At 33.7% G+C, this 26540-nt stretch overlaps 2 protein-coding genes across 2 annotated transcripts in view; one reads left to right on the top strand and one right to left on the bottom strand.

Annotated features, from left to right (window-relative positions):
• Window positions 1-3405: 3405 nt before the first annotated feature.
• LOC134248035 (zinc finger protein 521-like) lies at window positions 3406-25684 on the bottom strand. The gene is made up of 13 exons (XM_062730459.1): window positions 25134-25684; window positions 24477-24572; window positions 22804-22983; window positions 14062-14309; window positions 9807-9946; window positions 8309-9580; window positions 7993-8172; window positions 6955-7195; window positions 6557-6779; window positions 4504-6054; window positions 4105-4230; window positions 3830-3891; window positions 3406-3706 (listed from the first exon to the last, which is right to left on the bottom strand). The coding sequence occupies exons 1-13, from the start codon at window positions 25171-25173 to the stop codon at window positions 3599-3601; spliced, it is 4467 nt and encodes a 1488-aa protein (XP_062586443.1). The 5' UTR covers window positions 25174-25684; the 3' UTR covers window positions 3406-3598.
• Window positions 25601-26540, top strand: part of LOC134248028 (uncharacterized) — a 66400-nt gene continuing 65460 nt past the window's right edge. Inside the window, exon 1 of the mRNA XM_062730445.1 lies at window positions 25601-25664. Within this exon, the coding sequence (XP_062586429.1) occupies window positions 25601-25664 (64 nt within the window). The remainder of the gene's footprint in view (window positions 25665-26540) is intronic.

Below are 26540 nucleotides of genomic sequence, written 5' to 3'. Positions count from 1 at the left end.
AAATTCACAAAAAATGAGCTAAAGTTGATAATCTAGGCTTATCGACTGTAAACTATAGTTTACAAACCGTGAACAATTCGTTAACTGTAGTATTCATCAGAACTATGTTTAACGGTTGTTAACTATAGTTTACGAATGATAATCTAAGTTTTTATGTCTGTAATAAAATGATAACAATAGATTTTGTTGATAATCCTAGATTCACTTCTGTAAACTATAATTTACAATCAAGAACTATAGTTAAGACTTGTTAATCATAGTTTCACAAAGCCTGACCGCTTTATTGTCACGGGTATCGGCGTGGAATGGCGATCGTGTTCGTGCTGGGTATTATGAACTACCTTTGTTTACATTTTATTGCAGTTATGCGTATCTCTATTTGTTTGTATACTGCACTGACCTGTACAACTATAATTGTAAGTTTCGTCAACTTGGTATCTTACTTTCCTGCATTAGACTTAGTATTACGTTATTATTGTCGCTACCGAGTGCTGTATAGCATACGTCCGTCTACACCAGTGTCGACTGATTACACTGAACTGTGACTAAGTCCTGCCCTTTATATATGGGTCTGCAGATATAGCGAAGATCGGAACAAAAATGGCGGACACATTTCTTTTACGAATCGTGTTCAGCTTTAACTATGGTTTACAGATGTAAAATATAGATTAACGTTGTTAACTATAATTTACAGTTCGTAAACTATAGTTAACAACCGATAAACATAGTTTTGACTGTGAAACTATGTTTAGCTCATTTTTGTGAATTTGGCGTGCCATATACATATCTAGAATTTCCTGAAATGTACTGTCCTTTGACCAAGGAATTCTGTGCAGCAGCGACCCACCGTCAAATATTTTCATTTCCAATTGTTTTCCCTATGATAAGCACTACAAAAGTGAATCTTGTTAATTTCTCCGTGATTCCTGTGGCATGTAAGTTTATCTATATTGAAATACTACTGAAAGTCAAATGTCAACCTGCATGTATACGTTTGGTATATGACTGAAGAAAAAATAGATGTTTTGTTTAATTGTTTACTAAGTAATTAGATATGATATACATATTTACAAACAAAATAATTAATGAATTATCTCTGGATCAAAAGCAAGTCACCAGTCCACTATCACTGAGGCCTCGCGAGACCGAGAACTCCACTTCCGTAAACATGGTAAACAGCCCATCTGAACCATGGCATCGCCACATAGATCTGCACTTCATCATCTGATACATACATCGTCCCTCGGTCATTACCATCCGACTTATAAAGCAACTCAACTTCCTCTGTTATTTTAACATCCACACAAATCTGTTTCCTGACCTTGCTGACCAACTCCCGTTCCATCAACGGCAACAATGCATTTGGACCTATACACGTGTTCGTGCTTCCGACAACCTAAATCTAGGTCACATATATAATTAAAGTTAACAAGATTGCTTTGATCATAATTTAAAATTCTTTTGTTGTTTATTCTATAAATGTTGATATTTGGCTACAGTAAGTAAATAATCATAAAATTTGGTTCGTGTTTTATGGGACTATTCTTTTTATAGTAAAATTTGACGTCATGGAGCGGGGCTATGGAAAATAACGTGGAATGCCTCGTGTATTTCAAATCTACTAAACTAGACGGTTTCCGATTTATTTTAAGATTGTTATTTCAAGTAAAAATGGAAATATAAGGAATCACTGTCTAGTTAGGAGGATATGCCAGGGACATCAACAATAGTGGGAATCATGGGATATAGTGGGAATCATGGGATTATTTTAGCATAACGGCTTCGCCCGTTATGAAAATTATCCCATGTTTCCCACTATTGTTGATGCCCTGGCATAGCCTCCTAACTAGACAGTGATTCCTTAAATATATGACTGATGTCCATCAGCATTGTTCAAAATATCACCAGGGCAATCACCACGGGTCTAAATAAAGTCAGCTAACTGCTACTTCTGTGTACTTCTCATGAGACCCGACAGCTCAAACATTGACGAAGGACTTCCACTTTACTCATAAGTAAACAGCTCTGAATTGTCCGGGAGTAGGTTTTCACCGAGAAGCAGCAACTAGTCGTTGTAAGAGTAATTGTGGATCAACATGGATATCGTTTTCGTTGACTTTGTCTGTACTCTTGCAGTTTAGAGTTACAACTTGATTTTTTTTTCTTGAATACATAATCATATACGTTTGATCCATTCATTGATTGCAAGAATTTCGCTCCGGCTAAATTAGCTTCATACACATTTACCCTGTTCACTCCCTGTTGTTGCCCCTGTCTACTCCCTGACATTATCTGATCTCCCTGACCTTGTCCCTGCCTACCCTGACTTCCCCTGATATTTATTTTGGTAAGGAAAAGGAGTTTAAAATATATTCTTGTTGCTAATGAAGAGTGAAAAATGCTATAATCTTGAAAATTCTTAATGGTTTTTTTTGTTGAGAAATATAGACTTAGTAATAAATGCCTTAACTAAATCCTCTGTATAAAGTTTCTATGATTTGTATTGATTTTAAGTTTGGTAGCATTTCGGAAACAAAACGGCAAGAAATGCATTGATTCTTAAGAAAAATTTATTTTATCTTTTGAAGTCAGACGGCTGTACATTATAAACCTTTTATCTATTTTATGCCCCCGTAAACGAAGTTTCGGGGGGTACCCTAAACAATACTATAGTTAACTATAGTTATAACTTTGACACTTTGAAAACTTTGGTTTGCTATAGTGATCACTTTGACATTTTTTCCTATATACTTCTATGTAAAACTTTGCTCAAACATAGTGGCCCCACTCCACCCTCAGGGGTCATGATTTGAACAAACTACCAAACATGCCACCAAATTTTCAATCATTCTGAATTCCTAGCATCTTCCCAGAATGCGGGTGTGACCCTTTATTTGAAGAAACTTGAATCCCCTTCACCCATGGATGCTTAGTGGCAATTTTGGTTGAGATTGGCCCAGTGGTTCTGGAAAAGTCAAAAATGTGAAAAGTTCATAGATGAAGGGACGGACAGACAGACGAACAAAATGTGATCTGAAAAGCTCGAGATTTCAGCTCAGGTGAAGTAAAAATGAAGATAGTCAAACAAAAATTTGACAGTCACAGTTTTTTTAATCTTGGAAAAAAGAAATGTATTAATATTACCCACTTCATTTTCTTTGTGTAAATTGAAACATGCGTTGATAAAATGATTTGAATTGACACTTTTTTCAATAAGAAATACAAAAGACATGACATTTATTTTTAATCAATACTGTTTTTCCTTCTTTATTTGCTCAAACTTTTTCTTACATAAAATAGACTGATTATGTAACATTTTCATCTACAAAACAAAAAAATAAATTTTATCATCAAATGCATTTACATGTATATGCCTTCATACATAAGTACATATATCCTAAAACAAAGTAAATTAATTCAATAAACATTAAATAAAAACATACTTAATAGCTTTGTCAGTACTTAAAACTGTATATGAAATGGAATATATCTGGTAATATGAATATTGTACATTTATATGTATATATTGGATTGGTTTATACATGTGAATCACAACAATATCAAAATATAGCACTATTATAATCATAACAATAACAAACTATTCAACACCATTCAAAGCCAATAACTCTGACTCTGATGCCAGCTCTGTAATTTCATTTTGTGTACTCAACATTTTTACAGGTTTTTCATTTCCCTCGGCCAAACACTGTGGAAAAAGTAAAAAAAAAATTACATTGACAAGAAAGGTAAAGTAGATTTTAAAATTACACATTTTATTTAAAAGAAAAGATTCCTTCTTTACAAATTTAGACAAGCAATAAAAATCTACCTGATATAATGTAGATTTCAGCCCTTTGTGTGTTTTCATGTGAGCCTTACGGTTTTCTTTTCCTAAATTGAGAAAAATAAAGAAAACTCAAAATACCTTAAAGGAAAAACTTAACTATAATCTGCACAAATTGATGTTCTAGAAATCTGTCTGACCTTAAAGAAAAATATGTTCCTTTTTAATTAAACCCTTAAAAAAAAAAGATATTTTGACTTAATATCTTAAAAGTACTGCAAGAAGACAAGTCTACAGAATATATAATTATTTTGACTTACTTGTGAACCTTTTGTGACAGATAGTACACTCATATCCCTTACTGGCACTGTGTAAACGCATGTGAAGTTTGAGTGTCTTGGAGTGAGTAAAAGTCTTCTTACAAATACTACAGATTAATTTTGTGTCTGAAAAAATACAATAAATTCCGTGGCATATATACATGTACTGTTGTTTTGTTTGAATGGTTATATAATATGATCTCTTTTTATTTTTTTAATCTATAGTGAGTTGTCAGTTAGAGGTGATTTCATTTGAAATCATTGGCCCCAAATTTGCTGAGAAACGTCAGCAAATCTTTGGCTCTAAATTTACTATAATTCCTACGACAACCAGTCTTTACCATTACAACAAAATAAAACAAATTATCTCCCTTATGTCAGTCTTGCATTGAAACTTACCGCTGTGATCCGTTTTTAAATGTTCTTGAAGATCTGTCAAGTTTGTGAACTGACTCTCACAGGCAGGACAACTCTTGAAATCTCCATTAGGGCTGCTGTCTGACTCCCCTCTCCCTGATTGTTCACAATGCTCTTGGATATGATTTGTCAATTCTGATAACTTGAGGAATATTTGTGGGCAGGCTGGGCAACATAGTTCTGTTGATTTACCATTTAGCTTTATATGTGAAGCATCATGTAACAGAGGAACGTTGTACAGGTTTTCTTTCTTAATTTTTATCTCATTTCCATTCTTTAATGGCTGTTTATTAACTATCTTATTGTCTCCATGTTGACTGATCTGATGATTCTCCAACTCTGCACTGAAAAAGAACTTTTGGCAGCAGTTTGAACAAGCATATCTCCTGGCACCTAGTCCATGCTCCACAGCATGCTGCTGTATATCAGCAGCAGTGGTGAAAACCAGACAGCATACGCTACATCTGTACTCCGAGTTCTGGTAAGTGTGCTCAATAAGGTGACACTGCAACTTAGCAGGCGATGTGAAGCTGAGGAAACAAAGCTTACACTCATGAACATTGCCCTCTTTCATGACATGGGTTGCCACATGCAGCTGAATTTCTTGTTCAGAGTCAAAAGATTCCTGACACTTGATGCAGGTGTAAGATTTTTTGTGTGTTTGAAGATGAGATTCCAGCTGAGAATGGGTGGAAAAAGAGGCTGGACACTGAGTGCAAGAAAACTCAGTGGTGGATTCAGAAGAGTGTTGGGATAAGTTGTGAGCCTTCAGTAGCAGACTTGACTGGAATGTAGCCTGACATTTGTGACAGGTGTACTCCTGTTTGTTGCCATGGTGAGTGACAACATGTGCTTCGAGCTGGAGTGGGTTCACAAAGCTATCTCCACACGTGTCACAATGGTACAATGACTTACTACCATGATAACACATCTTACAGACAAAGTAGTTACGACCACTACTGTTCACTTTGGACACCATGTTCTCCTTGGATTTGAATGCCTCAAGACAGACACAACAAGTGAAGGAGCTGTTGGTAGACTGAAAATGATGTCTGCCATGCATCTGCAGTTCCACCATTGACACCAGTGTTTGGCGACAAATGAGGCACTGTATGTAGGTGCTCTGGAAGCCATGTTCTTGAGTATGGATGTAAAACTGTTCCTCAGACTTCAAAGCTACCTTGCAGAGGACACAGACATTGCCCTCCTTTATCTTACAGTGAGTGAGCTTATGTTCTGCCAGGATGCTAGGTGTTGGGAACACCCTGTCACAAATATTGCACTTTTCATCTCCATTATTGAGGTGTATCTTCATGTGTTTGTCCATTTCATGTCTGTTTTTAAATGTCTGACTACAATACATGCAGGAGATGGAAATCCTCTCTGGGGAGATGAAGACTGACAGGGACTTAGATATGGGAGGGGATGTTTCAGCAGGGGACACTGATACCCTATCCTTACTGAGAAGGGGACCTGGGCTTTTATCTTTTTCATGGTTCAGGCAATTCTCTTGCAGAGGTTGGGGTTTGGTATCTGTAAAAAAAAAAAAGAAGAAATTTTCTGTGAAAAATCTGCATCCAATTTTTTCTTTGAAACACAAGTTATACCGTAAATCTGGAAATTTTTATGTCGATTTTATTTTGCGAATTCGGGTCAAAATGCTGTTGATTAATTTTTACGTTTCAAAATTTTGCGAATGACCATTGCTTTGTTTACATTTTCTTATTGGTGATTTATTTTTAAGAAAAATATTTTTGTGAATGCAATGAACTCGCAAATTTGCTAAAAATTTATCTACAGCAAAAATTTCCAGATTTACGGTATTGTTTTAACACTGAAAGATTGAATTTTTTTTTGGCTGCATTAAAGTAACCAAATTCACTGTAAATAACTTTTTGTTACCTTATTTATGCACTCATACATATAAAAGTGCTTTTTATAATAGTCCACAAAGTTTTTATTTTTTCTTCAAATGTAATTTGAAAGTCACATCCCAATAACAGGTTTTGAGACACCCTTTATCTCTTTCAGTTACCTTGATCCCCACTGACTGCCTTAAGAATGGCTGACAGACCATGGTCATGAGCTTTGTGACTTAACAGAGCGGGGTGATGAGAAAACTTCATGTCACAGATATTACAGGTGAAGGTTAAATCTGATGACTTCCATATCCCTGGACTAGCTCGGGGAGAAAAGAAACTCTCAGATAAAGGATCCTTACTTCCACCGTAGTTCAGGTCCATTATGTCCTTTTCAGTCTAGGCATTACACAAAATCAAACAATGAAATCTTACCCTAGAAGTATGATTGAAGAATGATAGCTTAAATATATCTTTATTTAAATAAAATACATATTTTTAATATTGGGTATACTAAAGTCAAACAATTAATAAATTAAAGATATATAACATTTGTAAGAAAAATATATTAAACCTTGATCTTGACAGATGGTGACTGCTGTGATTTGGGTGTGGCCCTTTCTGAGCTGTGCTGGGAGGAAGTCTGAGTTCTGTCCCCTTCCTCTGTTGAGTGGACACTTTGTACATGCTTATCTAATAGGTACTCGACATGGAATGACTCAGAACACATGGAACATTTAAATGGTCGACTGTGAGTGGTCAGGTGACACTGAAGCTCCATCTCCGATGAAAAGCTGTCCTTGCAGAACAAGCACCTGTCAACGGAAGTCAGTATTTAAGGAATGACTTTAATTCTTGGCCATATTATCGAGTATAATCTGGTTTGGGTCAGTTTACGCTTTATAATCCGCGAAGCGGATTATAAAAAAGCGTAAACTGACATACTTGATAATATGGCCAAGAATTAAAGTCATTCCTTATAATTTAATTTTAGAATAATTAAACAACTTTTGATGTAAAATTGTGTTGCTTTTTATAAGTTCAAATTTACCGCGCAATAATACAACCGTAGTAACGGAAGTGATTTAAAGCGAGGGGAGGTAATGACTGATACATAGATCTAGCAGCCATGATGTTTGTTAACATGAGGTAAGAACGAGTAATTGTTTAAAGTTGAAGGTACATTTATTAAATCTGGAATTTTCCATGGATTCCGAGGACTGAAAATGAGGGGATTGCATGGATATGATGATTAAGCTGGTCGTCAAGGGGGTGTGTCCCCATACCAAACCAGATTATACAAAATGTTATGCGTTCCTTTATGGAAATCAACCAATGAGAGGCGAGAATACAAATTAAATTATATAGCACAAACTATGAAACATTACAAGTACCTGTCAAAGAAATTCAAGTATAAAGGACAAATTACTAAACAATTCTTATTTTATTCTAAGTAAAATCATTGAATACATTTTATCTATTCTTTAGGAAAATGTACAGCCAATCACAATCAATCTGTGATAATTCAATCGCCAAGGTTACAGTCATTTTACTTCTCTTTAATTAATTAAAGTTGCAATCATGGTTATTTTTTCCCCTCATTTACATTTACCTGTAAGGTTTAGCTATCTGCAGATGATTGACTCGTAGATGGACACTCCATTCCACCTCTGTTCTAAACACTGCATCACACTTTGTACACCTGTACAGTTTACACTCATTGCTGTGTTTAATAGCAAAATGGACTTGAATATTAACCTTGGAATCAAAAATCTCCTTACACAAAGCACACCTAAAAATTAGAGGGAGAAAACATGTTGGAAAGATATCAATGAACTTCTAGAATTGTTACACTTTTTTTCAACTCTATGCAGCTTTAGATTTTGTTTCTGCAAAAAACTATCAAGTATTTCATTTCAACAGTTTACCTGTATAGGTGATGGGCATGTATGTCCATTAAATGTTTCTGAAGCTCGTCAGGCTTGGAGAACAGCTTCACACAGGTTGTACAGCCATACTCAGTGGACACACTCAGGTAGTGAGTAACACTATGTTTCTCCAGTTGTTCTTCATTTGGAAATCGGAGGTTGCAGTTTTTACATGGAATACCAGAGACACCTGGTGACAAAGCTGATGACACCGGTGACACACCAGAGGGCAGCACTGGAGAGGAGAGAACTTCCTGTAGCTTCACTGGAACCTTTGTTTCCAAGTGCATCTTCATGTGATTCTGATAATGGATATAATCATGAAATCTAGCATTACACTGCTCACAAGTTATTTCCTCTTTCCTCTGTTCAGATACTCTGTAGTTTAAGTTTGAAAAGTTTGTCTTTCTTGGAGTTGGTATTTTAAGGTTTGTTTGCTGGTGAGCTTTCTTTTGTTTTCCTATTGGCTCAGGTCTACACTGTTCCAACATAGCATGCTTCAGAAGCTCTGCCTTTGATTTGCGATGCTCATTTGGGTGTAGAGCTCTCTTGTGTTGTATGAGTGTCTCTATGCTACCAAACTGCCTTGAGCAGAGGGAACATGGATACTTGATGTCTAGACAAGGTTGATTCTGATGGACAGCCCTCATATGTTCATGTAAACTATACAAGTTCTTATAAGGAGCATTGCAGTAGTTACAAGTGTAAACCTCTGCAGGTTTAACAGAGTGAACACTTTGCATGTGAATCTCTAGGACTTCAAGGGTATCAAAGTCACTGCAGAAGCAATACGGACACACCAAAACCTCTCCTTGTAATGAGGATCCTGGCAATGGTTTCACTTGTCCTGTTCCTTGACTTTTGATTTCACTCCCATGAGAACTCATATGAGCATACAAGTCAAAAAGATTTAAAAAGACCTCTGAACATAATGGACATTTATTTCTTGATTCATCCAAATGTACTTTTTCCACATGGTTATCCAAGTCTTCTTGAGATGGAAATACACTGCCACAGAGAGAACAGAGGCAATTCTGACTAGGTAGCTTTTCATGGTCCATCAGATGATGTCTGAAGTCAGACAGCGTGGTGAATACAAGAGGGCAGTACATGCATTTCAGGTCCATGCCTTTCCTTTCTGGTGACTGCTCATGGGTGGCCATGTGTGACATCATGAGGTCAAGGCTAGGGAAGGTCAACTGGCAGACTTCACACTGGAAACTGACTTTGGTAGATTCATGAGTTTTCATGTGGCTTTTCAGATGGTCACTCCTGAAAATCAGTAAAAACACAAACTTTTTTATTAGATAGTAATTGTATGCTCAATAATATTCCTTCTTTTCAAAATGCTCTTTCAATTGTTGCACTTACAGCAAAAAGCTGCAATCAAAATTTATTCATGAAGGTATCTCATTAGAAGGTGTTTAACTTTATAGATCACAGGATAGCTTAATATGTTTTTTTTTATTTTGTAAGTCTATTCTAAATAAATATGTACCTAACAAAAGCTGCCTGACACTGGTTACATTTATATTTTTTTTCTCCGGTATGTAGTTTTACATGACGATCTCTGCTGCGTTTGTGTCGGAATCTTCGCCTACACACTGAACACTTGAAAGGCAGCTGATCACCGTGTATCTGTGATGAAGATAAATAAAATGCACATGTTAAAAAAATTATTCTATATTAACTTTGATCTTCTTTTCAACAAATACTTCCTCCTCTTTTGAAAAAAAGATGGATAAATTAAAAAAGAATTAAAATTTTAATGTACCATTAAATTTCTTAAAGAGTAACCAATAAAGTAAAAATTTAAATTGGATTCTTTTTATTGTTACACAGTTGACCAATTATTAGTGATTTATTGAATACCTCGGAAATGTTAACATGAGTGGCTTTTGTTCTGAATTTGAACCTTATATATTACTTAAGGTCTTTCCACCCTCACAATTCTAATGGTTCAAAGTAAAAAAACTGCATTTATTATCATTAAATATACTTTAAATTTTTCAATTATTGCAAAAAAAATGTAAAGGTCGCCATATTATTTAAGATTGGAGACACAATTAAACAGAAGTATATGTCAACAAAAAAAAATTGCATATTTTTTGTAAACAGTATTATGAAATATATGTAAAACTGGTTAAAATGCATAATTCTGATGCTGAATGTTTCTAATTACTTCCTACTTACAATATGCTTTTGAATTGTGAACATCGGGGAAGATATTTTACATTTGAAGTACAATAAAGCAAATGCCTGAATGAAAAGGCCTGAGAAGGAGTTATTGCCCTTGTCAACATTTTTAAAGATTGAATAATTGATTAAATAAAGAAAATATGCATTTTTCAAATTCTTTTACTTAACAATATTTATCAGTACACCTATTGAAAAACATTTCTCCAAGAGATATTGTTCTCTCAGATATAAATTTAAACTAAAAACAATTTTTTGCAAAAACCTATGACATCATAGGAGTGAGGAATTACCTTAATTTTGTGTCTCAAATCCTTGTTTTAATCTCATATTTAAACTCTTTGTTAATTTTTCACTGTTCGACTGTTCTATGACGCTGACAAGTAAACCAAATGGAGATGAATCCCCCCCCCCCAAAAAAAAACCCAGCTGTTCACATTTTATTAAATGAAGATTTACTTAAGAAAAAAAAATTCTGACACACTTTTTGAAGTACATGTATAGAATGACTTCTTTAAGAACTGTACTGAAATCGCCATGAACAGTAATGTTCCAGAAGTTACAACCACAGAATTGGGGATAGACTGATTGGAATAAGCGTTTTCCCAAGACAATTGATAGTGTAGCGTCTAATTGGATATATACTTCTGGGGGATGCTATGTGAATTGATTTTACACCTCTGGGAGAAGGTTAGACCTCTGTATGGTCCATGTGATAGCCATTAATGACACTCACAGTGTGCATTACTCAGAAAATGCTCCCCATGTCTGTGAATGTGTACAACACTGTACCTCCGGTAATCATTAAACAAAGACTTTTAATAAAGATAACTTAGTAATTATCTTTTTTATAATTATGTTCAATAACTTGGTAATTATCTTTTTTATAATTATGTTCAAAGAAAATATAATGTACTTTAACTGCATAAAAATTTAGTGTCTCAGGTTTGTGAAGGTATAATAGCTAAAGTTGCACATGACTTATAATCATGCAATTTTGATCTGAAAGGGCTTGCAGTTACTTGGGAATAGACTTTTCCAAAAACTTCGAACTATTGACCCATCAAGAAAATGCAATTCAAATCCAGCATATGAAGCAAGTTTGAAAGTGTTCTTCTCTTGATGCATCAGACCCACGCAAGTTTGGTTAAGATAGGCCTTATATTTTCTTGGTAAAAAGACCTGCATGCACCCGTAACTCTAACTTGGTACATTATCTGGAAAATGTATGTTGGATCCATTATCCGACACAAGCCTGGTAGTGACTGCATCCTTAGATTTGTCATCCATGCAAGTTTGCTCAACATAGGGCTTACAGTTTCTTAGAAATAAGACCTGCACCATAAACTTTGACCTGTTCACTTGTCTTGAAAATTCAAGTCAGATCCAATTTCTAAACCAAACTTGGTAGCATGCATCCTTAGATGCATCATTTATGCAAGTTTGGTCTCAAAGTTTGCTCTTATAGTTACTTGGAAATGAGACCAGTACCAAAAACATTAACTTAGCTGTTCAAAAAGTTAACCTGGTCATTCATTTGCTGAAATTACAGCATCTGAAACCTTATCTGGTACAATGAAACACACTAGAGGCCTTTCCCATGCATGTTTGATCAACGTAGGGTAATTAAGTACTTAAAGACAACTTCAACAGAAACCTTAACCTGGGACATCGACGCCAAGGGTACTTCATAAGCTCCCCAAACTTTGTTGAGGTGAGCTAAGAATTGCAAGCAATTTATACTGGTAAATAATTCATTACTTAGTATATTTGACAATTATTTTGAAAGGTAATAGGTAAAAACTAGAAAACTGACCAGTCAGCAAGGGCCCCGTCATGTGGGTTCTTAAAAAATGTACGAAGAATAAGCAACAGCAACTGTATTCTTAAAATTTCATATATTCAAAAACCCATTTACATTAGCAGCAAAGAACAACTTAACATTGATGTATTAAACAATTATGAAGCTTGTGTTATATAGAATGCCAGCCTTCAATGAATGAAAATATCATGAAGGCTTGACCTTCACTTCAATAAACAGCAGTTGCAGACAAAGGTTTTCATTAATCTTAAAGATAAAGAAAAGCCTACTAAATTTTCTGCAGCAGGCTAGATAATTGTACCCAAAGGATTAATTGTACCTCTCTCATCATTTTCTTCTAAAGTTACAATAAAAACTTTTTCAGTATTAATGATAGAATGGGGTTTTTATAAAAACTACCTTAAAAATTAACGTAAAGTGAAAAAAGTAAATCAAAAAATCCCTTAATCTATTTCGATTCAATGTTATAACATCAAAAATAAATTATAAAAAATTATATCTAAATCCACATTTCACAGTGTTCATAGTTCCAAATTGACTTAACTTCAAAACAAACTTCATTTGCAGACAGAGGTGGTAATTCATCTCAATGTGACAGATTTCTTTTCTTCAGAAATAAGACCATAGCCAGCATTCATTTTACAATGGGAACATCTTGACCAGTTATCTCTCTTTGCCAATTCAAGTTAAGGAATCTACCCCACCACCCCAGCTCCAAACCAGGGGACATCTAAACCAAACTTGGCATCAAAATATGTATTTCTGCCTAGCAACTACCATCCAAATTTGCATGCACATCATTCATGCAAGTTTGGAATCTACCCCACCACCCCAGCTCCAAACCAGAAGACATTGAGAACCAAACTTGGCATCAAAATATGTATTTCTTTTATAGAACTGGATTGGGCAACTAAAAAAAGTTATTAGAAAAAAACAGAAAATTTGTGGACGGAAATGATTACTACCTGTACCAAAAAAATTAACTGTTTGTTAAACACTTACCTTGGAATCTTTCCGCTCCAAAAAGTTAAAAATGGCGCGATTGTACCCAAAACAGAATTTGACCTACATATTCATCTGATAAATCTGTATACTAAATTTCATCTCAGCATGTGCGACGGTTGTGAAGAAAATGAAAGGAAACTGCAAATAATTGGAATTTTTGTTACATAACTGTCAAACACACAGAACTTGACCTAGATATTAATGTGATATATCCAAAATTTCTCCAGCATGTTTTGCAAAGAAAATGAACAAATAATTGGAATTTTTCTAAGTCCAAGGGTAACTTAAGGTGTGACTTAAAGACCTAACTTCAACAGATAACCTTAAAATTTCATCTCAGTATGTGCAACGGTTGTAAAGAAAATGAACGGAAACTGCAAATAATTGGAATTTTTCTAAGTCCAAAGGGCATAACTCTGTCAAAAATGGTGCGAGCTCCCAAACCAAAACTTTGATTTCATGTGATATATCTGTATACTAAATTTCATTGCAAGCAATTTATACTGGTAAATAATTCATTACTTAGTATATTTGACAATTATTTTTAAAAGATTATTGGTAAAAAATATTGCAGAAAAAAAAATTAATACTGGTAAATAATTTTTTTCAAATATTCTTGTATTTTACCGATTAAAAACTAGCTAGAGCTGTTAAATTTTGTGCTTCAATAAATTTTGTGCTTCAATAATGTTCACAATTCTCTTTAAAAACTAATTTCCTTAATTCAAACCTGTTCGTGAATCTTTAAGTAGCTCTGTCTGGGAAAAGCCTTGTCGCAGAAGTGGCACCCATAAGGATTGGTCTGTGATACACCTACCACTCCAGGTATCTCCTCGGGGGTGAGGTTCTCTAGCCCCGGGGACAGGGGCATTTCCAGACCCAGTCCCTCGTCCCCAGAATCCCAGGACAAAGGAGAATCCGGTTGTGCCATGTTCAGCGCCAAATTCTCAATGGTCCACTGAGCTTCACTCCCAGTTCCTTCAAAAACAAAATAACCTAATGAATTTGTGTGAATATTGAACCGTAAATTAATTTCTAATGTACATTAATAAATTCCACATCTACAAATCATTCACACATGTATTAATTTATGATACATCCTTGAAATAACTTTTTTTAGCTTTACGAGTACAACCTACAGAAAAATATTAATATTAGAGATTAAATTGCTGTCTGGTAGTCTCATATGTGTTGCAAAATATTTTTTTTAAATTCAATGAGAATTATTTATATTCTCAATTATCTAATATGCATCCAACTTTTTTGAAGGGTGCAATCAGGAAAGTAGAAAGCCATTACGATTACTACCAGGAATTAATTGTGTTGACAGGTATTACTGTTTTCAATGCAACATTCACCTGGGAAATAATATAGTTATTGTTCTATGCTTTCTGATTATTTTTGCTTCTTTCCTTAATTGTCTTTCAAAAATGATAATCAAAGTATACACTACATAAAGCTTAAAACAGATACCTTCAAAGAATATTTAACCTATATAGAACTAAAGTAAATCTGAGAGCATTCAACATATATATCCCTAAGGTAAAACTTCCAAAATCCTTTAATTAATTTTTGCAATAAATTTTTGGTCACCGATGCAAATTAAAGCTACATGTAATAAAAAAAAATATTACTGGATTTCACAACTTTTGACCATAGACCTAGGTCATGGTCATAATAAAGAAACCATAAGCTAGGTAATGCACAGAATGCAAAGAATGAAGATTTGGACAATTTATTCTGTCAAAGTTGTTAACCCTAAATTATCTACACTAGCTTTTTTTCGCAATCAATAAAATGACCTTAATTGTTTTGTTTGTTTCTTTTCTCAGAGGTGACCTTGTTAAGATGAAATTAAATGGATTATTTAATCCTTAAGTTTAACAACAAGCATCCCATTAAAGAACTATATGCGGTATATTGCATATATTTGCCCCCACAAAAGTCAAATTTTGAAAACTTCCTGAAATGTGCTGAATTCAATAAATTGTATGAAAAATATAAATCAACAGAAAATATTATAGTATCAAAGCAGTGTATTCACAATTTTTGTTTCTATGACGTCACAAACTAGTCCGATTTTATGTCCTTTTTCAGAAAGAGGACAAAATGGATAAAATTTCAACAATTTTAGCTTTAAAATTTTAAATTTGTTCAGGAACAATATTGACATATTTCATTGATATTATCATTCTACACATTATATCAAAATATTGATCCTGAACACACATGCGCTCAGTGACTTTTACTCAAAATAACGACAAAATATGTACATTTTTCTGTAAAATTCATAAAAAACTGAAATTTATGTTTGTGATCTTGATTACGTATGAAAATATTCAGTGCTTTGAAGTCAGCATATACTCCCCTGTTTAAGAACTCTCCATCAAAGTTTGATTTGGGGGGCAAATATTGGTTATTACTGAATAAAGTTCTTTGAAATTGATAGAATTACTGTTAGAATATTAAAATCTGAACTCATATTTTAAATTTATTTTTCGGCCAGTGGACCTGATTTTTCTAAATTTCTTTAAGTCAAGGTCATGATATCTGTGTCATATACAACAAGGAAGACAATAGATTAATGGCTTAAATTCATTTTTCAATTTAATAAAAAATATGGGACATCATTTGCCAAGAATAAAATGTTTCATCATAAAATCAACCAGAGCCACTGAAAATGCAATCTTCGTAAAATTGACACTGTGAAAAAAAAATCACTGCCAAATACCACACAATTTTACAGAGACTGTATGACTTTAAACCTAATTTTCTTGTGTTACTTTGCGAGCTGTATTTTATGAATCTGTGGATCTACAGCCCACAGTCAGCTACTGAAGCAGTCAGACTTCAGAATCAGGTTTATTCTATGGGGTAAAATATAATACTCAGTTTGTTGATGAAGAGAAAGGAGAGTGCCCATGGGGACATATCAATACTTGATTGGAGCTGCAACCAAGGTAGGCAGCAGGACCATAATTATTGCAAAAGGTCTCCTGAGAAATATGAAATAGTTCCTAGAAATTACTAGATCCTGTTTAGATACCCAAGAGATTTGTTAGATGTATTTTGTTCAAATTGCAAGAATTCAGAAAATGAGAGTTATTTAGCAGCAGGGGTACACAGTGGGTTGTAGGAAAATATCTCTAAGAGGCGAAAGAATAAGAAATAGCTATAGGAGGGAAACAAAAGGGCACTAATTCTGTCTGTGTTATATATCTGACTGAAGTTGCCTCCCTTTAACTATATGGAGATAAATCATTGATATGATGACAAAAAAGATGTGTACATTTAAAAAAAAAAAACTTGACAAAGAAAAATGCAAGGTGCACTGTAGTTCATCAAATATAATTTAAAGCATAAAAAATGACCAAACTGGACATCTAACTCTGCTAATTCAATATTTTTTTTAATCATGTAGAAAAACAAAACTTGCTAGCCTGCTGTGCTGCATTCACCACAGAATTAAAAAAAATTGACAATTGAATTTTTCCTATGAGGGACACCATGCTGAGTCTGTAATGGTGCACAGCAGGCACAGGGGAATTCAGATTGTTTGTTTTGGCACAGTGCTCAGTGTAGCATGCTGAGAGTTAAAGAGTGCTGGGTTCTAATCTTTCAGAATCAGGCACTTCTGTTTTACACACCCTTCCACAGATTAACTGAACTAAAGGTTGAGAATTCCTTGTATGACAGCATCATAAAGTTTCACTGATCCCTGATTTATCCCTAAATGGGGCCTCCATCGGCATTTGTAAGCTTGCTTGGATACAGAAACCACCAGGGAATAGCTTGTGAGTGGTGAAATCCCGCATTAATCTAACATAACAAAGAAATCCCATCAGTAAAATTTCACCTCCACTGCCTTCATCTCTCCTGGGACAGGACTGCAGAATATCTATTGATTTTTACAAAGTCTGGATCCCTAGGGAGACCTCCCAGTCTCCATCAATCACTTGTGAGATACTGTCCTTCTTAGGTTTTAAAACTTTTACAACACAGCTTTTTGTTAGATATCAGTACTTATACATGTATTATACTGTGGTAAAAAAAATCAAATGAATACTGACATGTTATCAGACTTTCTATACATTAGATTTCTCAATACATGTAGCAATAAATATGGAATATACAGGTGATATCGGTATTCTCAATATATAGAAGAAAAATTAAGAATAAAGAAACTCATTTCTTTCAGCCAGAATTATTTTACATCATTTTACATACAGTGCACTGAAAATAAGAGGGAAAGGGAATTTGAGGAACTAATGAGACCAATGAGCAATATTGCTAATCTTAACCATCATCTCAAATAAAAGTCCATGATCATGTTATTTTTCAATGATTGTAAATTTATTGTGTCTTTATGCTTATATTAGTGTGTGACTAAACTAGTTTAAATTTAAAATGTCACCAATGACTTTACTGTCTGACAGTGTATAAGTGCATGAATGGTCACAAATGACGTCACTTTCTAACATACGAGGGGTGATCAAAAAGTTCGCGAATTATCTCTATATTCACAAAACCACAATTCAGATTAGAATGAAATTTGGCACACCTAAAGTCATACACATGTTCTATAAAAAGCATATGTAATGGAACGTTTTTCCCCGTGCTTGTGACGTCACAATGTAAAAATGACGTCATAAGGTAGGCCACTCGTGACAAAAAATGGTTGACACAGGCTTATTCAAGAAACGAACGGCTGTTAAGTTAAACGTATATCTTGAAAATTCCTTTGTAGAAGTTTATAATAATTTGTATAAGGTTTATGAAGACAAAAGACTTGCCAGAAGTTTTGTCATTAATTGGATTGATTGTTTAAGTGAAGGTAGGGAGATGTTTAAAAATTATGTTTGTTCTGTTGCCCAGTGAAAGCAAACTGGAAGAGAGACGTGTCTTTTGTGAAGCAATTTGATATGAAAGATCGCCAACTTACAGTTAGAAAAATTGATGAATATCTTTACAATAATATGATGATAAAATCCCTAAAATATCGTTTACTTTAGACTTTAAACATATCAGATATGATAAAGTGAAGGCACTAATACTTTATCCAAGTGAAATAAATGACGCTCAAAAGATAGAGGACTTCGGTTTTGATGGTCACCATGCTCATTCTGCAAAAGGATATCATTATCCATCCATACTATTGCCGAAATTAGGCCATTTCTAACAAATAGACCGATTTTGATGCAAAAAACGACTTGCATGGTAAGAAATATAAGAGTTGGAAACATTTTGAAGGTTCTGTGACAGAACGCTAAGGAGCATGTCACGTGACCGCCAATATCACGTGATCCGCGCATGGGCAGAATTATTGCAGATGCGCATTACAATCAGACAGGACTACTTTAAAACATTTTCAACACAGAAACCCTATATCATTTCTTTTTTGGAAGTAATTCAATTAGTTCGCGAACTTTTTGATCACCCCTCGTATATTACTGTACATATATAAATGGTCACCAATGACTTTACTGTCTGAAAGTGTATAAGTGCATGAATGGTCACCAATGACTTGACTGTCTAACAGTGTATAAGTGTATGAATGGTCACCAATGACTTTACTTTCTAACAATAGATAAGTGTATGAATGGTTTCAAGTGACTTTACTGTCTAACAGTGGATAAGTGTATTGAATGGTCTAACAGTGTATAAGTGTATTGAATGGTCTAACAGTGTATAAGTGTATTGAATGGTCACCAATGACTTTACTGTCTAACAGTGGATAAGTGTATTGAATGGTCAACAATGACTTGACTGTCTAACAGTGGATAAATGTATGAATGGCTTACAATGACTTTACTGTTTAGCAACATCAATAATGAAAATCAAAAATGATAAAGCCAATTATGTATTTTAATGTAGTCTACTTTTATGACAAGTTATTTTAAAATCAGACTAAACTGTTGGAGAAATAGTGATATGAAAATATTTCACAGAAATTTTTACTTTGATGAACCATGAAAACATTGTTCATCAAAATCAAAAACTGATTTACAGAATTATGTATATTGGTGTTGTCTACATGTGTGCCAAGTTTTTCTGAAATCATACTAAACTGTAGATGACTAGCATTTTTATTTTTAGTAACCATGGCAACCCCACTCATCAAAATAAAAAAAAAGACAAAAAGAATAATATATCATAGAATGGTTTACTTATGGGTAAAAGTCAGACCAAAACAAATAGTAGGAGAAGAAGCATTATGAAAGTATTTCACTGAGATTTCTATTTTATGTGACAATGCCAACACAATTCATCCAAATCAAAAACTGATAAAAAGAATTACAGTAAAACTCAGTTATAACGAAGTCACTGGGACCTACGAAATTACTTCGCTATATCCGTAATTCGTTATATCCATAAAAGAATTCGTTCAAATTATATAGCTGAGGATCCAAAATACCTTCGCCATAACTGTGAATTCACTATATATATATCTGTGTTCGTACTAAACGAGTTTTGCTTTATGTATCAAAGTGTTGACTACTTGTGTGTCATGTTATATTAAAAAGGGACTAAAAATATAGGAGGTGAAGTGTTTTAAAGTATTTCACAAAAAATTCATACTTTTGTAACCATGGTGATACCATGCATTGAAATCAAAACAACTGAATTTACAGAATTAAGTAAATTAAATTAGTTTTGTCTACTAGTGTGCCATTTTATATTGAAATCAGAAGAAATCTGTAGTAGGATTAGCATTTTCTATGTAATTCACAGAATTTTCTATTTTTTGTAATTATGGCAATACCATTTAACAACTAAAAAATTGATAAACGGAATTATGTAGCCCCATTTAGTCTACATGTACTTGTGTGTCAAATTATATTGAAATTAGACCAAAACTTTGGGAGAAGTAGCAATAGCATTTTGATAATTGCTAACAGATGAACACACAGACAGCTGGATGGACCACAGACACCTTACTAACACATGTATACAGGTAAAGGTCTTCTGGTCTCTGACTAGTAGAGCCAAAATATGGTTCTCCAATGACTGACCATGTTTTTCAGTAAGAATAAAGAATTACATTATCAGGATTATACAAAGTAAAGTTTATCCTATTGCTTATGGAACTATAATATTTTGAATGCACAATTTACAGTTCAAATTCGGCAACTAAATGGACCAGGAAGTTAATTTGAACAGTAACTTTCATTATTTCATCCTGAGTTTTGGCATGTTTAAATCTTTTTTTACATGGATAGTCTGAGAAATGAACACAGCAGGCGATTATTGATTCAGACACTGGGAATCCATAGAGAGTCTTCAGAAATCTCTGTCTGTCCACCTGGAGTAGGGACAATTATCACAACAATGTCATATTCTAATTAAAATCACTTTTAATTATTTACTTTGGGGGGATTTTTAAAAAATAACTGATAACAGCAGGGTACCTTTGAGATACATGTATGTCTTTTAAATGATACTTTCAAAGTAATACTTAGGGGAGATGTCTTCAAAAATGGAGAAAAAAAAACCTATAAGCCTGCGCGCCACATTAATTTAAGTGAAATGAATAAAATTAGCTACAGTGTACAGCCACTCAATATCATAATACCCTTTTCATAAAATACCCTAAAAAGTTGACAATTTTTTCCATCTTCACTTAATTTTTAAAGATTTTTTGAGATATTTGAATTATATGATTTGTATCTTGATCAGTGTCAATTATTTGTTTTTCCATGGAAAATGTTAATCAGATATTGTCAGGGTATAGGTGACTTTTAACACTAGTTACATCTACCATACATGCTATATGTCACCTATCCTTATTGATAATGTGACATATTCGGAACACAACAGATTATTACTGCTGAAACCCACTGGGCCCACATACAACCCTAGCTGCTTTTGTAATGCCAGTAACCATGGCAACTAAGGAAGGGTGGTGTGCATTAGGAAAGGTATTGTCAATTGTTGTAAGACTCCCTGCCGTCCTGCTCTTTTTAAAGTTGGTCATAATTATCAGACTAGCTGGAGGTATGCACAAGGATCTAGGGAGGCTTTATCGCATTCACCAAGATATGAACTGGTTCCCTGCTGGGCTTGTCTAGAGCGCAGCACAAAACTCACGTTTCACCTGGTTAATCAAATCCTGCCTCTCATAAAACATACATTTTATGGTCGATACCGTGTTGGGAAAGTTACCAGGAACAATGCTTTTAAATCAAGGATTGAAAAACATAAATATTAAAAAGCAATATTTCTAAAATAATTTCATGTCATATTGAAATGCTTTAAAATTAAAACTGTCAATCATTTATGAAAGACTGATACAGAAAAATGTAATTTTTGTAAAACATTTATTAATAAAATTTTATCCTATGCATAGACCATTGCTCTCAAGAATTTAATTTCAAATTAAATGTTACCTTAAAAACAATAATTTATACATTACTTAGTTAAAGGAGTTAAATCCTTAAGAAGTAAAAGCATCTAATCCCATCCACCCACACAAAATTAAAGATATATTTCACTTCAATAATCAATTATTAACATAAACTATTAATAAGTTAGAAGGAATTTGCATTTTAGTGAAATATAGGACTTTCAGAATAAAACTGAAAATCCCTGGCCTCTTAGGGTCAGTGGTTATTCAACTCATTGATGTACCATATATGAAAGAAAAGGACATTTAAAAAATAATTTAATATATTAATTTGATTTTTAGTAACTTTATTAAATTAAAATTTTTTTTTTCTATTTCAGACACAGCATATAAGTATGTTATTCCTCTTAATACTAGCACATAAATTATTAATAGGTTTGAAGGTTAATATTGCAAGAAATGGCTAACTTTCTTAGAAATTTGACTGATTCTGTACAGAATTTACCATATTTTGAATTATTCACTTTCATATGTTAAAATAATTTCTTTTATTCCAACTGGCCATTCAAAACTCTTTTTCCCTCTGTGTTTAGGATCAATGTGTGCCTTGGATTTTAAGGCCACATGCAGATATTATGAAATGAAAGCCTCATGGGCCATTATATACTCATCTGAGTTACTTAAGCCTCACTGTTCTTCATCAGGTTTAAAAAGATTTTCACATACCCATAAAACATTGTGATCTTATATAAAGGGCCATAGACCCTAAGAGTTCTCTGAGTCCAAAGCATGAGGCTGTTTCAATATTAAACTATTAAAATGACAAACTTTCAAGTTAATCATGTGCTGATATTTGATGTTGAAGATTTTTTTATGTATTGAACAATTTTTTTCATTTACAAGGATATCTGAATAAATACAGGGGTAACTTTTAATTAATAAAAGTTTAAACTATCAATTTTACAATCAATTGTAAAATATGACTCTTTGCTATTCAAATTGATAGTAATTTGATTGAAGTTTGAAACGCTACATCCAATATGTGTCATTTAAAAATGAAAGAAATACTCTAGAGCTGAGAATTAGCATCATATATACCAAAAATATGGAGTCGTGGTCTTAACTCACCAGGTGAACACTCAAAGTTTCGGTGATCCATGAACTGGGTCAGGTTACAGAAGACGGCCCCACAGGTGTCGCAGCGTAAATCCGAGGATTCCTCCGAGTCAAATTTGACCAGTTTGGCCGCTGGACCATTCAGGTCAGGGTCTGACTGGACGTCATCTGGTGAGCTGTACCCTGTAACTCCTGAAGGAAAGAAAAACATTCTCAGAAAATACAGTCAAACTTGTATAATCTGAATGTTGTGTATTCCAAAATCTTGATGATTACTGTGTTAACTTAATTTCTTTTCAGTAATTTCAATTATTTTAAAATGTCTGGAAAAGTTGTTTGATCTGGCCAATTTCTTTTAACAGGGGTGGCCAGATTAAACTAATTTTGCTGAACATTTCACTTTATAAGCACAGGAAACTTCTTGAGTACTTGGCGATTTGGACCAGGAATATTAGTCTGGATGGCACAGTGGTACATGTAGGTCACCTGATTGTAGTAATGAAAGGGTCACTTTTGATTTGTATTCTTTTTCTCCTAGTAGGCTACTACACTTCATAACTTGATTCCTAGGTTTCTGTTTTCTTAACTGTTACATGTACATGTATGGCTTCTAAATATATTATGTTATACTGCTTAGCAAAAAGTATGAGCATCTGAAAACTTATTCTTTGTAAATGAAACTAACACTCTTTCATAAAGGCAGAATTTGGTTGAGTGAGAGGTTGTTATAGACATGCCATTGCAATTTTGAAACTAACACTCTTTCAAAAGGGCAGAATTTGGTTTAGTGAGTGGTTGTTATACAAATGCCATTCAGTAATATTGTAAAGGGTTGCATATGTGGTTCACTTTTACACCTGTGGTTTTTATACAGTTTGAGTTTCTAATTGGTAAGAATTATAAATCATTTCTACATGTATTCAAACAAGAATTCTGAGTACATTATAGCCCCCCCCCCCCACCCCCACCAGCAAGTGTAATCCAGTTCCCCATAAAAATTAAAAAGATTTTAATTCTGAAAAAAAAATCATGAAAGAAATGCAAACTATATACTCATCTACCAAAAATTAGCTCCACCTAAGAGTTTAAAAAAAATTAAAAAAAGAACAACAAGTAAAGCCTGTCAGACATACAGACAAGGAGGAAACATAATCCCCTCATCAGGTTTCACTGGTGTGTGTGTGTGTGTGTGGGGGGGGGGGGGGGTTATAGTCACAATAAGAGATAATTTTTCACAGTTATGCACATTAGAGGACGTACCCTCTGCTTTTCTGAAAGCTACATAAAAGATCAACCTAATGTAATATATTCACAATTAATTATATCAAGTGTATGAAAACTGCAGAAAAATGACTTTTGATTTTGAATATTTTGAACTGGATATAGAGGCCTTAAAAATGCCTTGCAGTGGAATGAGATATTATTGACAGAAAATTTGTATTTAGCTTTGTAAAATATATCAGGATAAAATGAAAGGAAAATGTATGTCAATAATTCCCCTGATAAATAGCTTTTTACAAAAATAAATAAAATTAATAAAGCTCTGTCCTTGGACAAGGTTAATGTTAAATTAAAGGGCAGGCTCTGAACATCAAAGAAGCAATATAAAAATCTTAACCTAAGTACATGTAAGGTCATGACCTAGTTTAAGAAGTTGACCTTTATGTATAATTCAACAGTTTTACCTTGTTCAGGAGACTGGCCTTTCTGCGATGAGATGGAAGCTCTACTGGTCTCCTCTTCACTTCCTGCTGGTAGATTTTCTCCTTCTTCATCATCACCTGCAACAAGGTTTTTTTTTTTTCTTTTATTCAAAATAAGCTGAAATTGAGGTGAAGTTTTTCACACAAGTGTCAAATGGAAACAATGGTGTATAGAATAAAAATTAAACATCTAGTTCAGGTTGTCTACTGGGTTCCCTCTACAGTAGGGTATTTACACAGTGGGAGGGTTGACCCCATACACTGGTCTTTCATAAATGAATTAGTTTGAAAAGTAATTAACAAAAAAAGGTTTGTAACTAACCAAATTTTATTATAAAATCTTTGAAAATTATATTTTATATCATGTTCTTAAAATCAATTTATCTTTATTTTTTTAAATTTAAAAATTATTTTTCCTTTATCATTTTTACCCCCCCCCCCTCAACAAAATAATTAGCATCAACTTTTAATACCTAATTGTGTTGTATCCAATGCTTAATTACTTATATTCAATGGTGACATAAAGAGAACTTCAATTTCTTATAGAGACAAAATTAAATTTGATGTCCGATTTCATTAAATCAATTAATTTGAAATAAAATGAACAATTATGAATATAAGTAAATTTACTTTACTTACGTTTGCACAGCCTTGGTCGAGCTTGTTTTCTTCGTGACATTTTAATCTACTGTATAAAAAATAGTGTCTTTTGCTGTTCAATTGTTTAAATCCCAAACAAAATCACCTACTCTGACAATAAATTCATTCTTCCTTTTTTTCTTTTCTCTCTTTTATGTAAAAGGACGTCTATTTGAACCAGCCGTCAGGAGAGGAAAGCGTTTGCACAAGTTTCCACTGAAAGCTTAAACACAGCATGTGGGATTTTTGCTGTCGACGTCAGAAATAAATATTGAATAGCTCTGTAACTAAAGCACCCCCTGGGGAGGGTCCATTGGGAGTTCGGCGCGCATCGACAGCTGCGCGGCTCGAAGTCCCGCGCGACCTAGGCTGATCGTAGAATCAATACTGGTAATTTCAGCCGCATTAGCTGGGTGTATGGAACTATAATAAATGATCCGATCCAGCTTTCCTGAGGGAGGCGGTGCATGCTGGCGGTCCCAGCAGGGTTCCTTTCAATCATCGAGTCGTCTTACCTAAGTCAAATTGAAAGTAGGTTTGCGCTAATTCTAATGAAAGGGAAATAACTCTCAAGTAAACACACGACTTTCGTTTTGATCATCTTTCAGTAACGTTATACTTTGATTTTCATAAAAATTGCATGGGTTATTTAAAGTCACGCAGCACCAAGAGGCTGGCCTCTTTCCCCCAGACATCTTTCTACTTTAGAAAATAATCATTGAAAGTCCGCCCCCCCCCCATTTTTTGTTCAAATATGGGTGTTGAAGTACATGTATGTAGTGGTAAGTATTACTAGCTGAAAGTAGTACAGTACCACCACCCTTTTAATGACTGGAGTTACAGAAAAGAACAGTATTGAGAAACCAATAAAGTTTTTGTTCATTATCTAAAGCTAAGAAACTTGTATGGAAATCTATTAATTAGATCTAACTAACTGAAATATTTCTCTTTTTATTGATGATCATGCCTTTTTTTTAACATGTTATCAAAAAATCAGATATTCAAAAATCTGAAAGTTAAATCATTTCTCTTACACACCTATCTTCTCAAAAAATTGCCATTCGTTTAATTTTCTTATTTTTGTATATTTGTGACATGACTATAAAACCATGTATGCACATTTTGGAATGTAGAGATTTTTAACAACTTCCTCTTTAACATTCAGTAATTTTCTTAGAGAAAATTTTTAAATAGCAAACCATTTAAACCTTGCATTCAAAAAAGCTTTTTTTTTTAAATGTTTCAAATTTACATTGGAAATTTTTATACCATTTAACACAAAAACAAATATTTTTTTATAAGACTTTCATCAAAATAATTTTTAAAGACCTAAAACTGAAAAACTATGAATTACTATAAGTCATTTATAAATAAAATGAAAACTTTTCAAATATGAAACTTTTTGTG

Source organism: Saccostrea cucullata, unplaced genomic scaffold, assembly GCF_032062105.1.
Source record: "Saccostrea cucullata isolate Sc308-1 unplaced genomic scaffold, CSIRO_AGI_Scuc_v1 ctg1393, whole genome shotgun sequence".
Taxonomy (NCBI): Eukaryota; Metazoa; Mollusca; class Bivalvia; order Ostreida; family Ostreidae; genus Saccostrea; species Saccostrea cuccullata.
This window is presented reverse-complemented; position numbering and strand designations above follow the sequence as displayed.

Coding starts and splice junctions, on each gene's coding strand:
- LOC134248035 (XM_062730459.1), bottom strand. CDS start 25,173: ATGTCACGAAGAAAACAAGCTCGACCAAGGCTGTGCAAAC. Junction 24,573..25,133: donor TCGACCAAGGCTGTGCAAAC/GTAAGTAAAGTA, acceptor ACCTTGTTGCAG/GTGATGATGAAGAAGGAGAA. Junction 8,173..8,308: donor CATGCCCATCACCTATACAG/GTAAACTGTTGA, acceptor TCTAATTTTTAG/GTGTGCTTTGTGTAAGGAGA.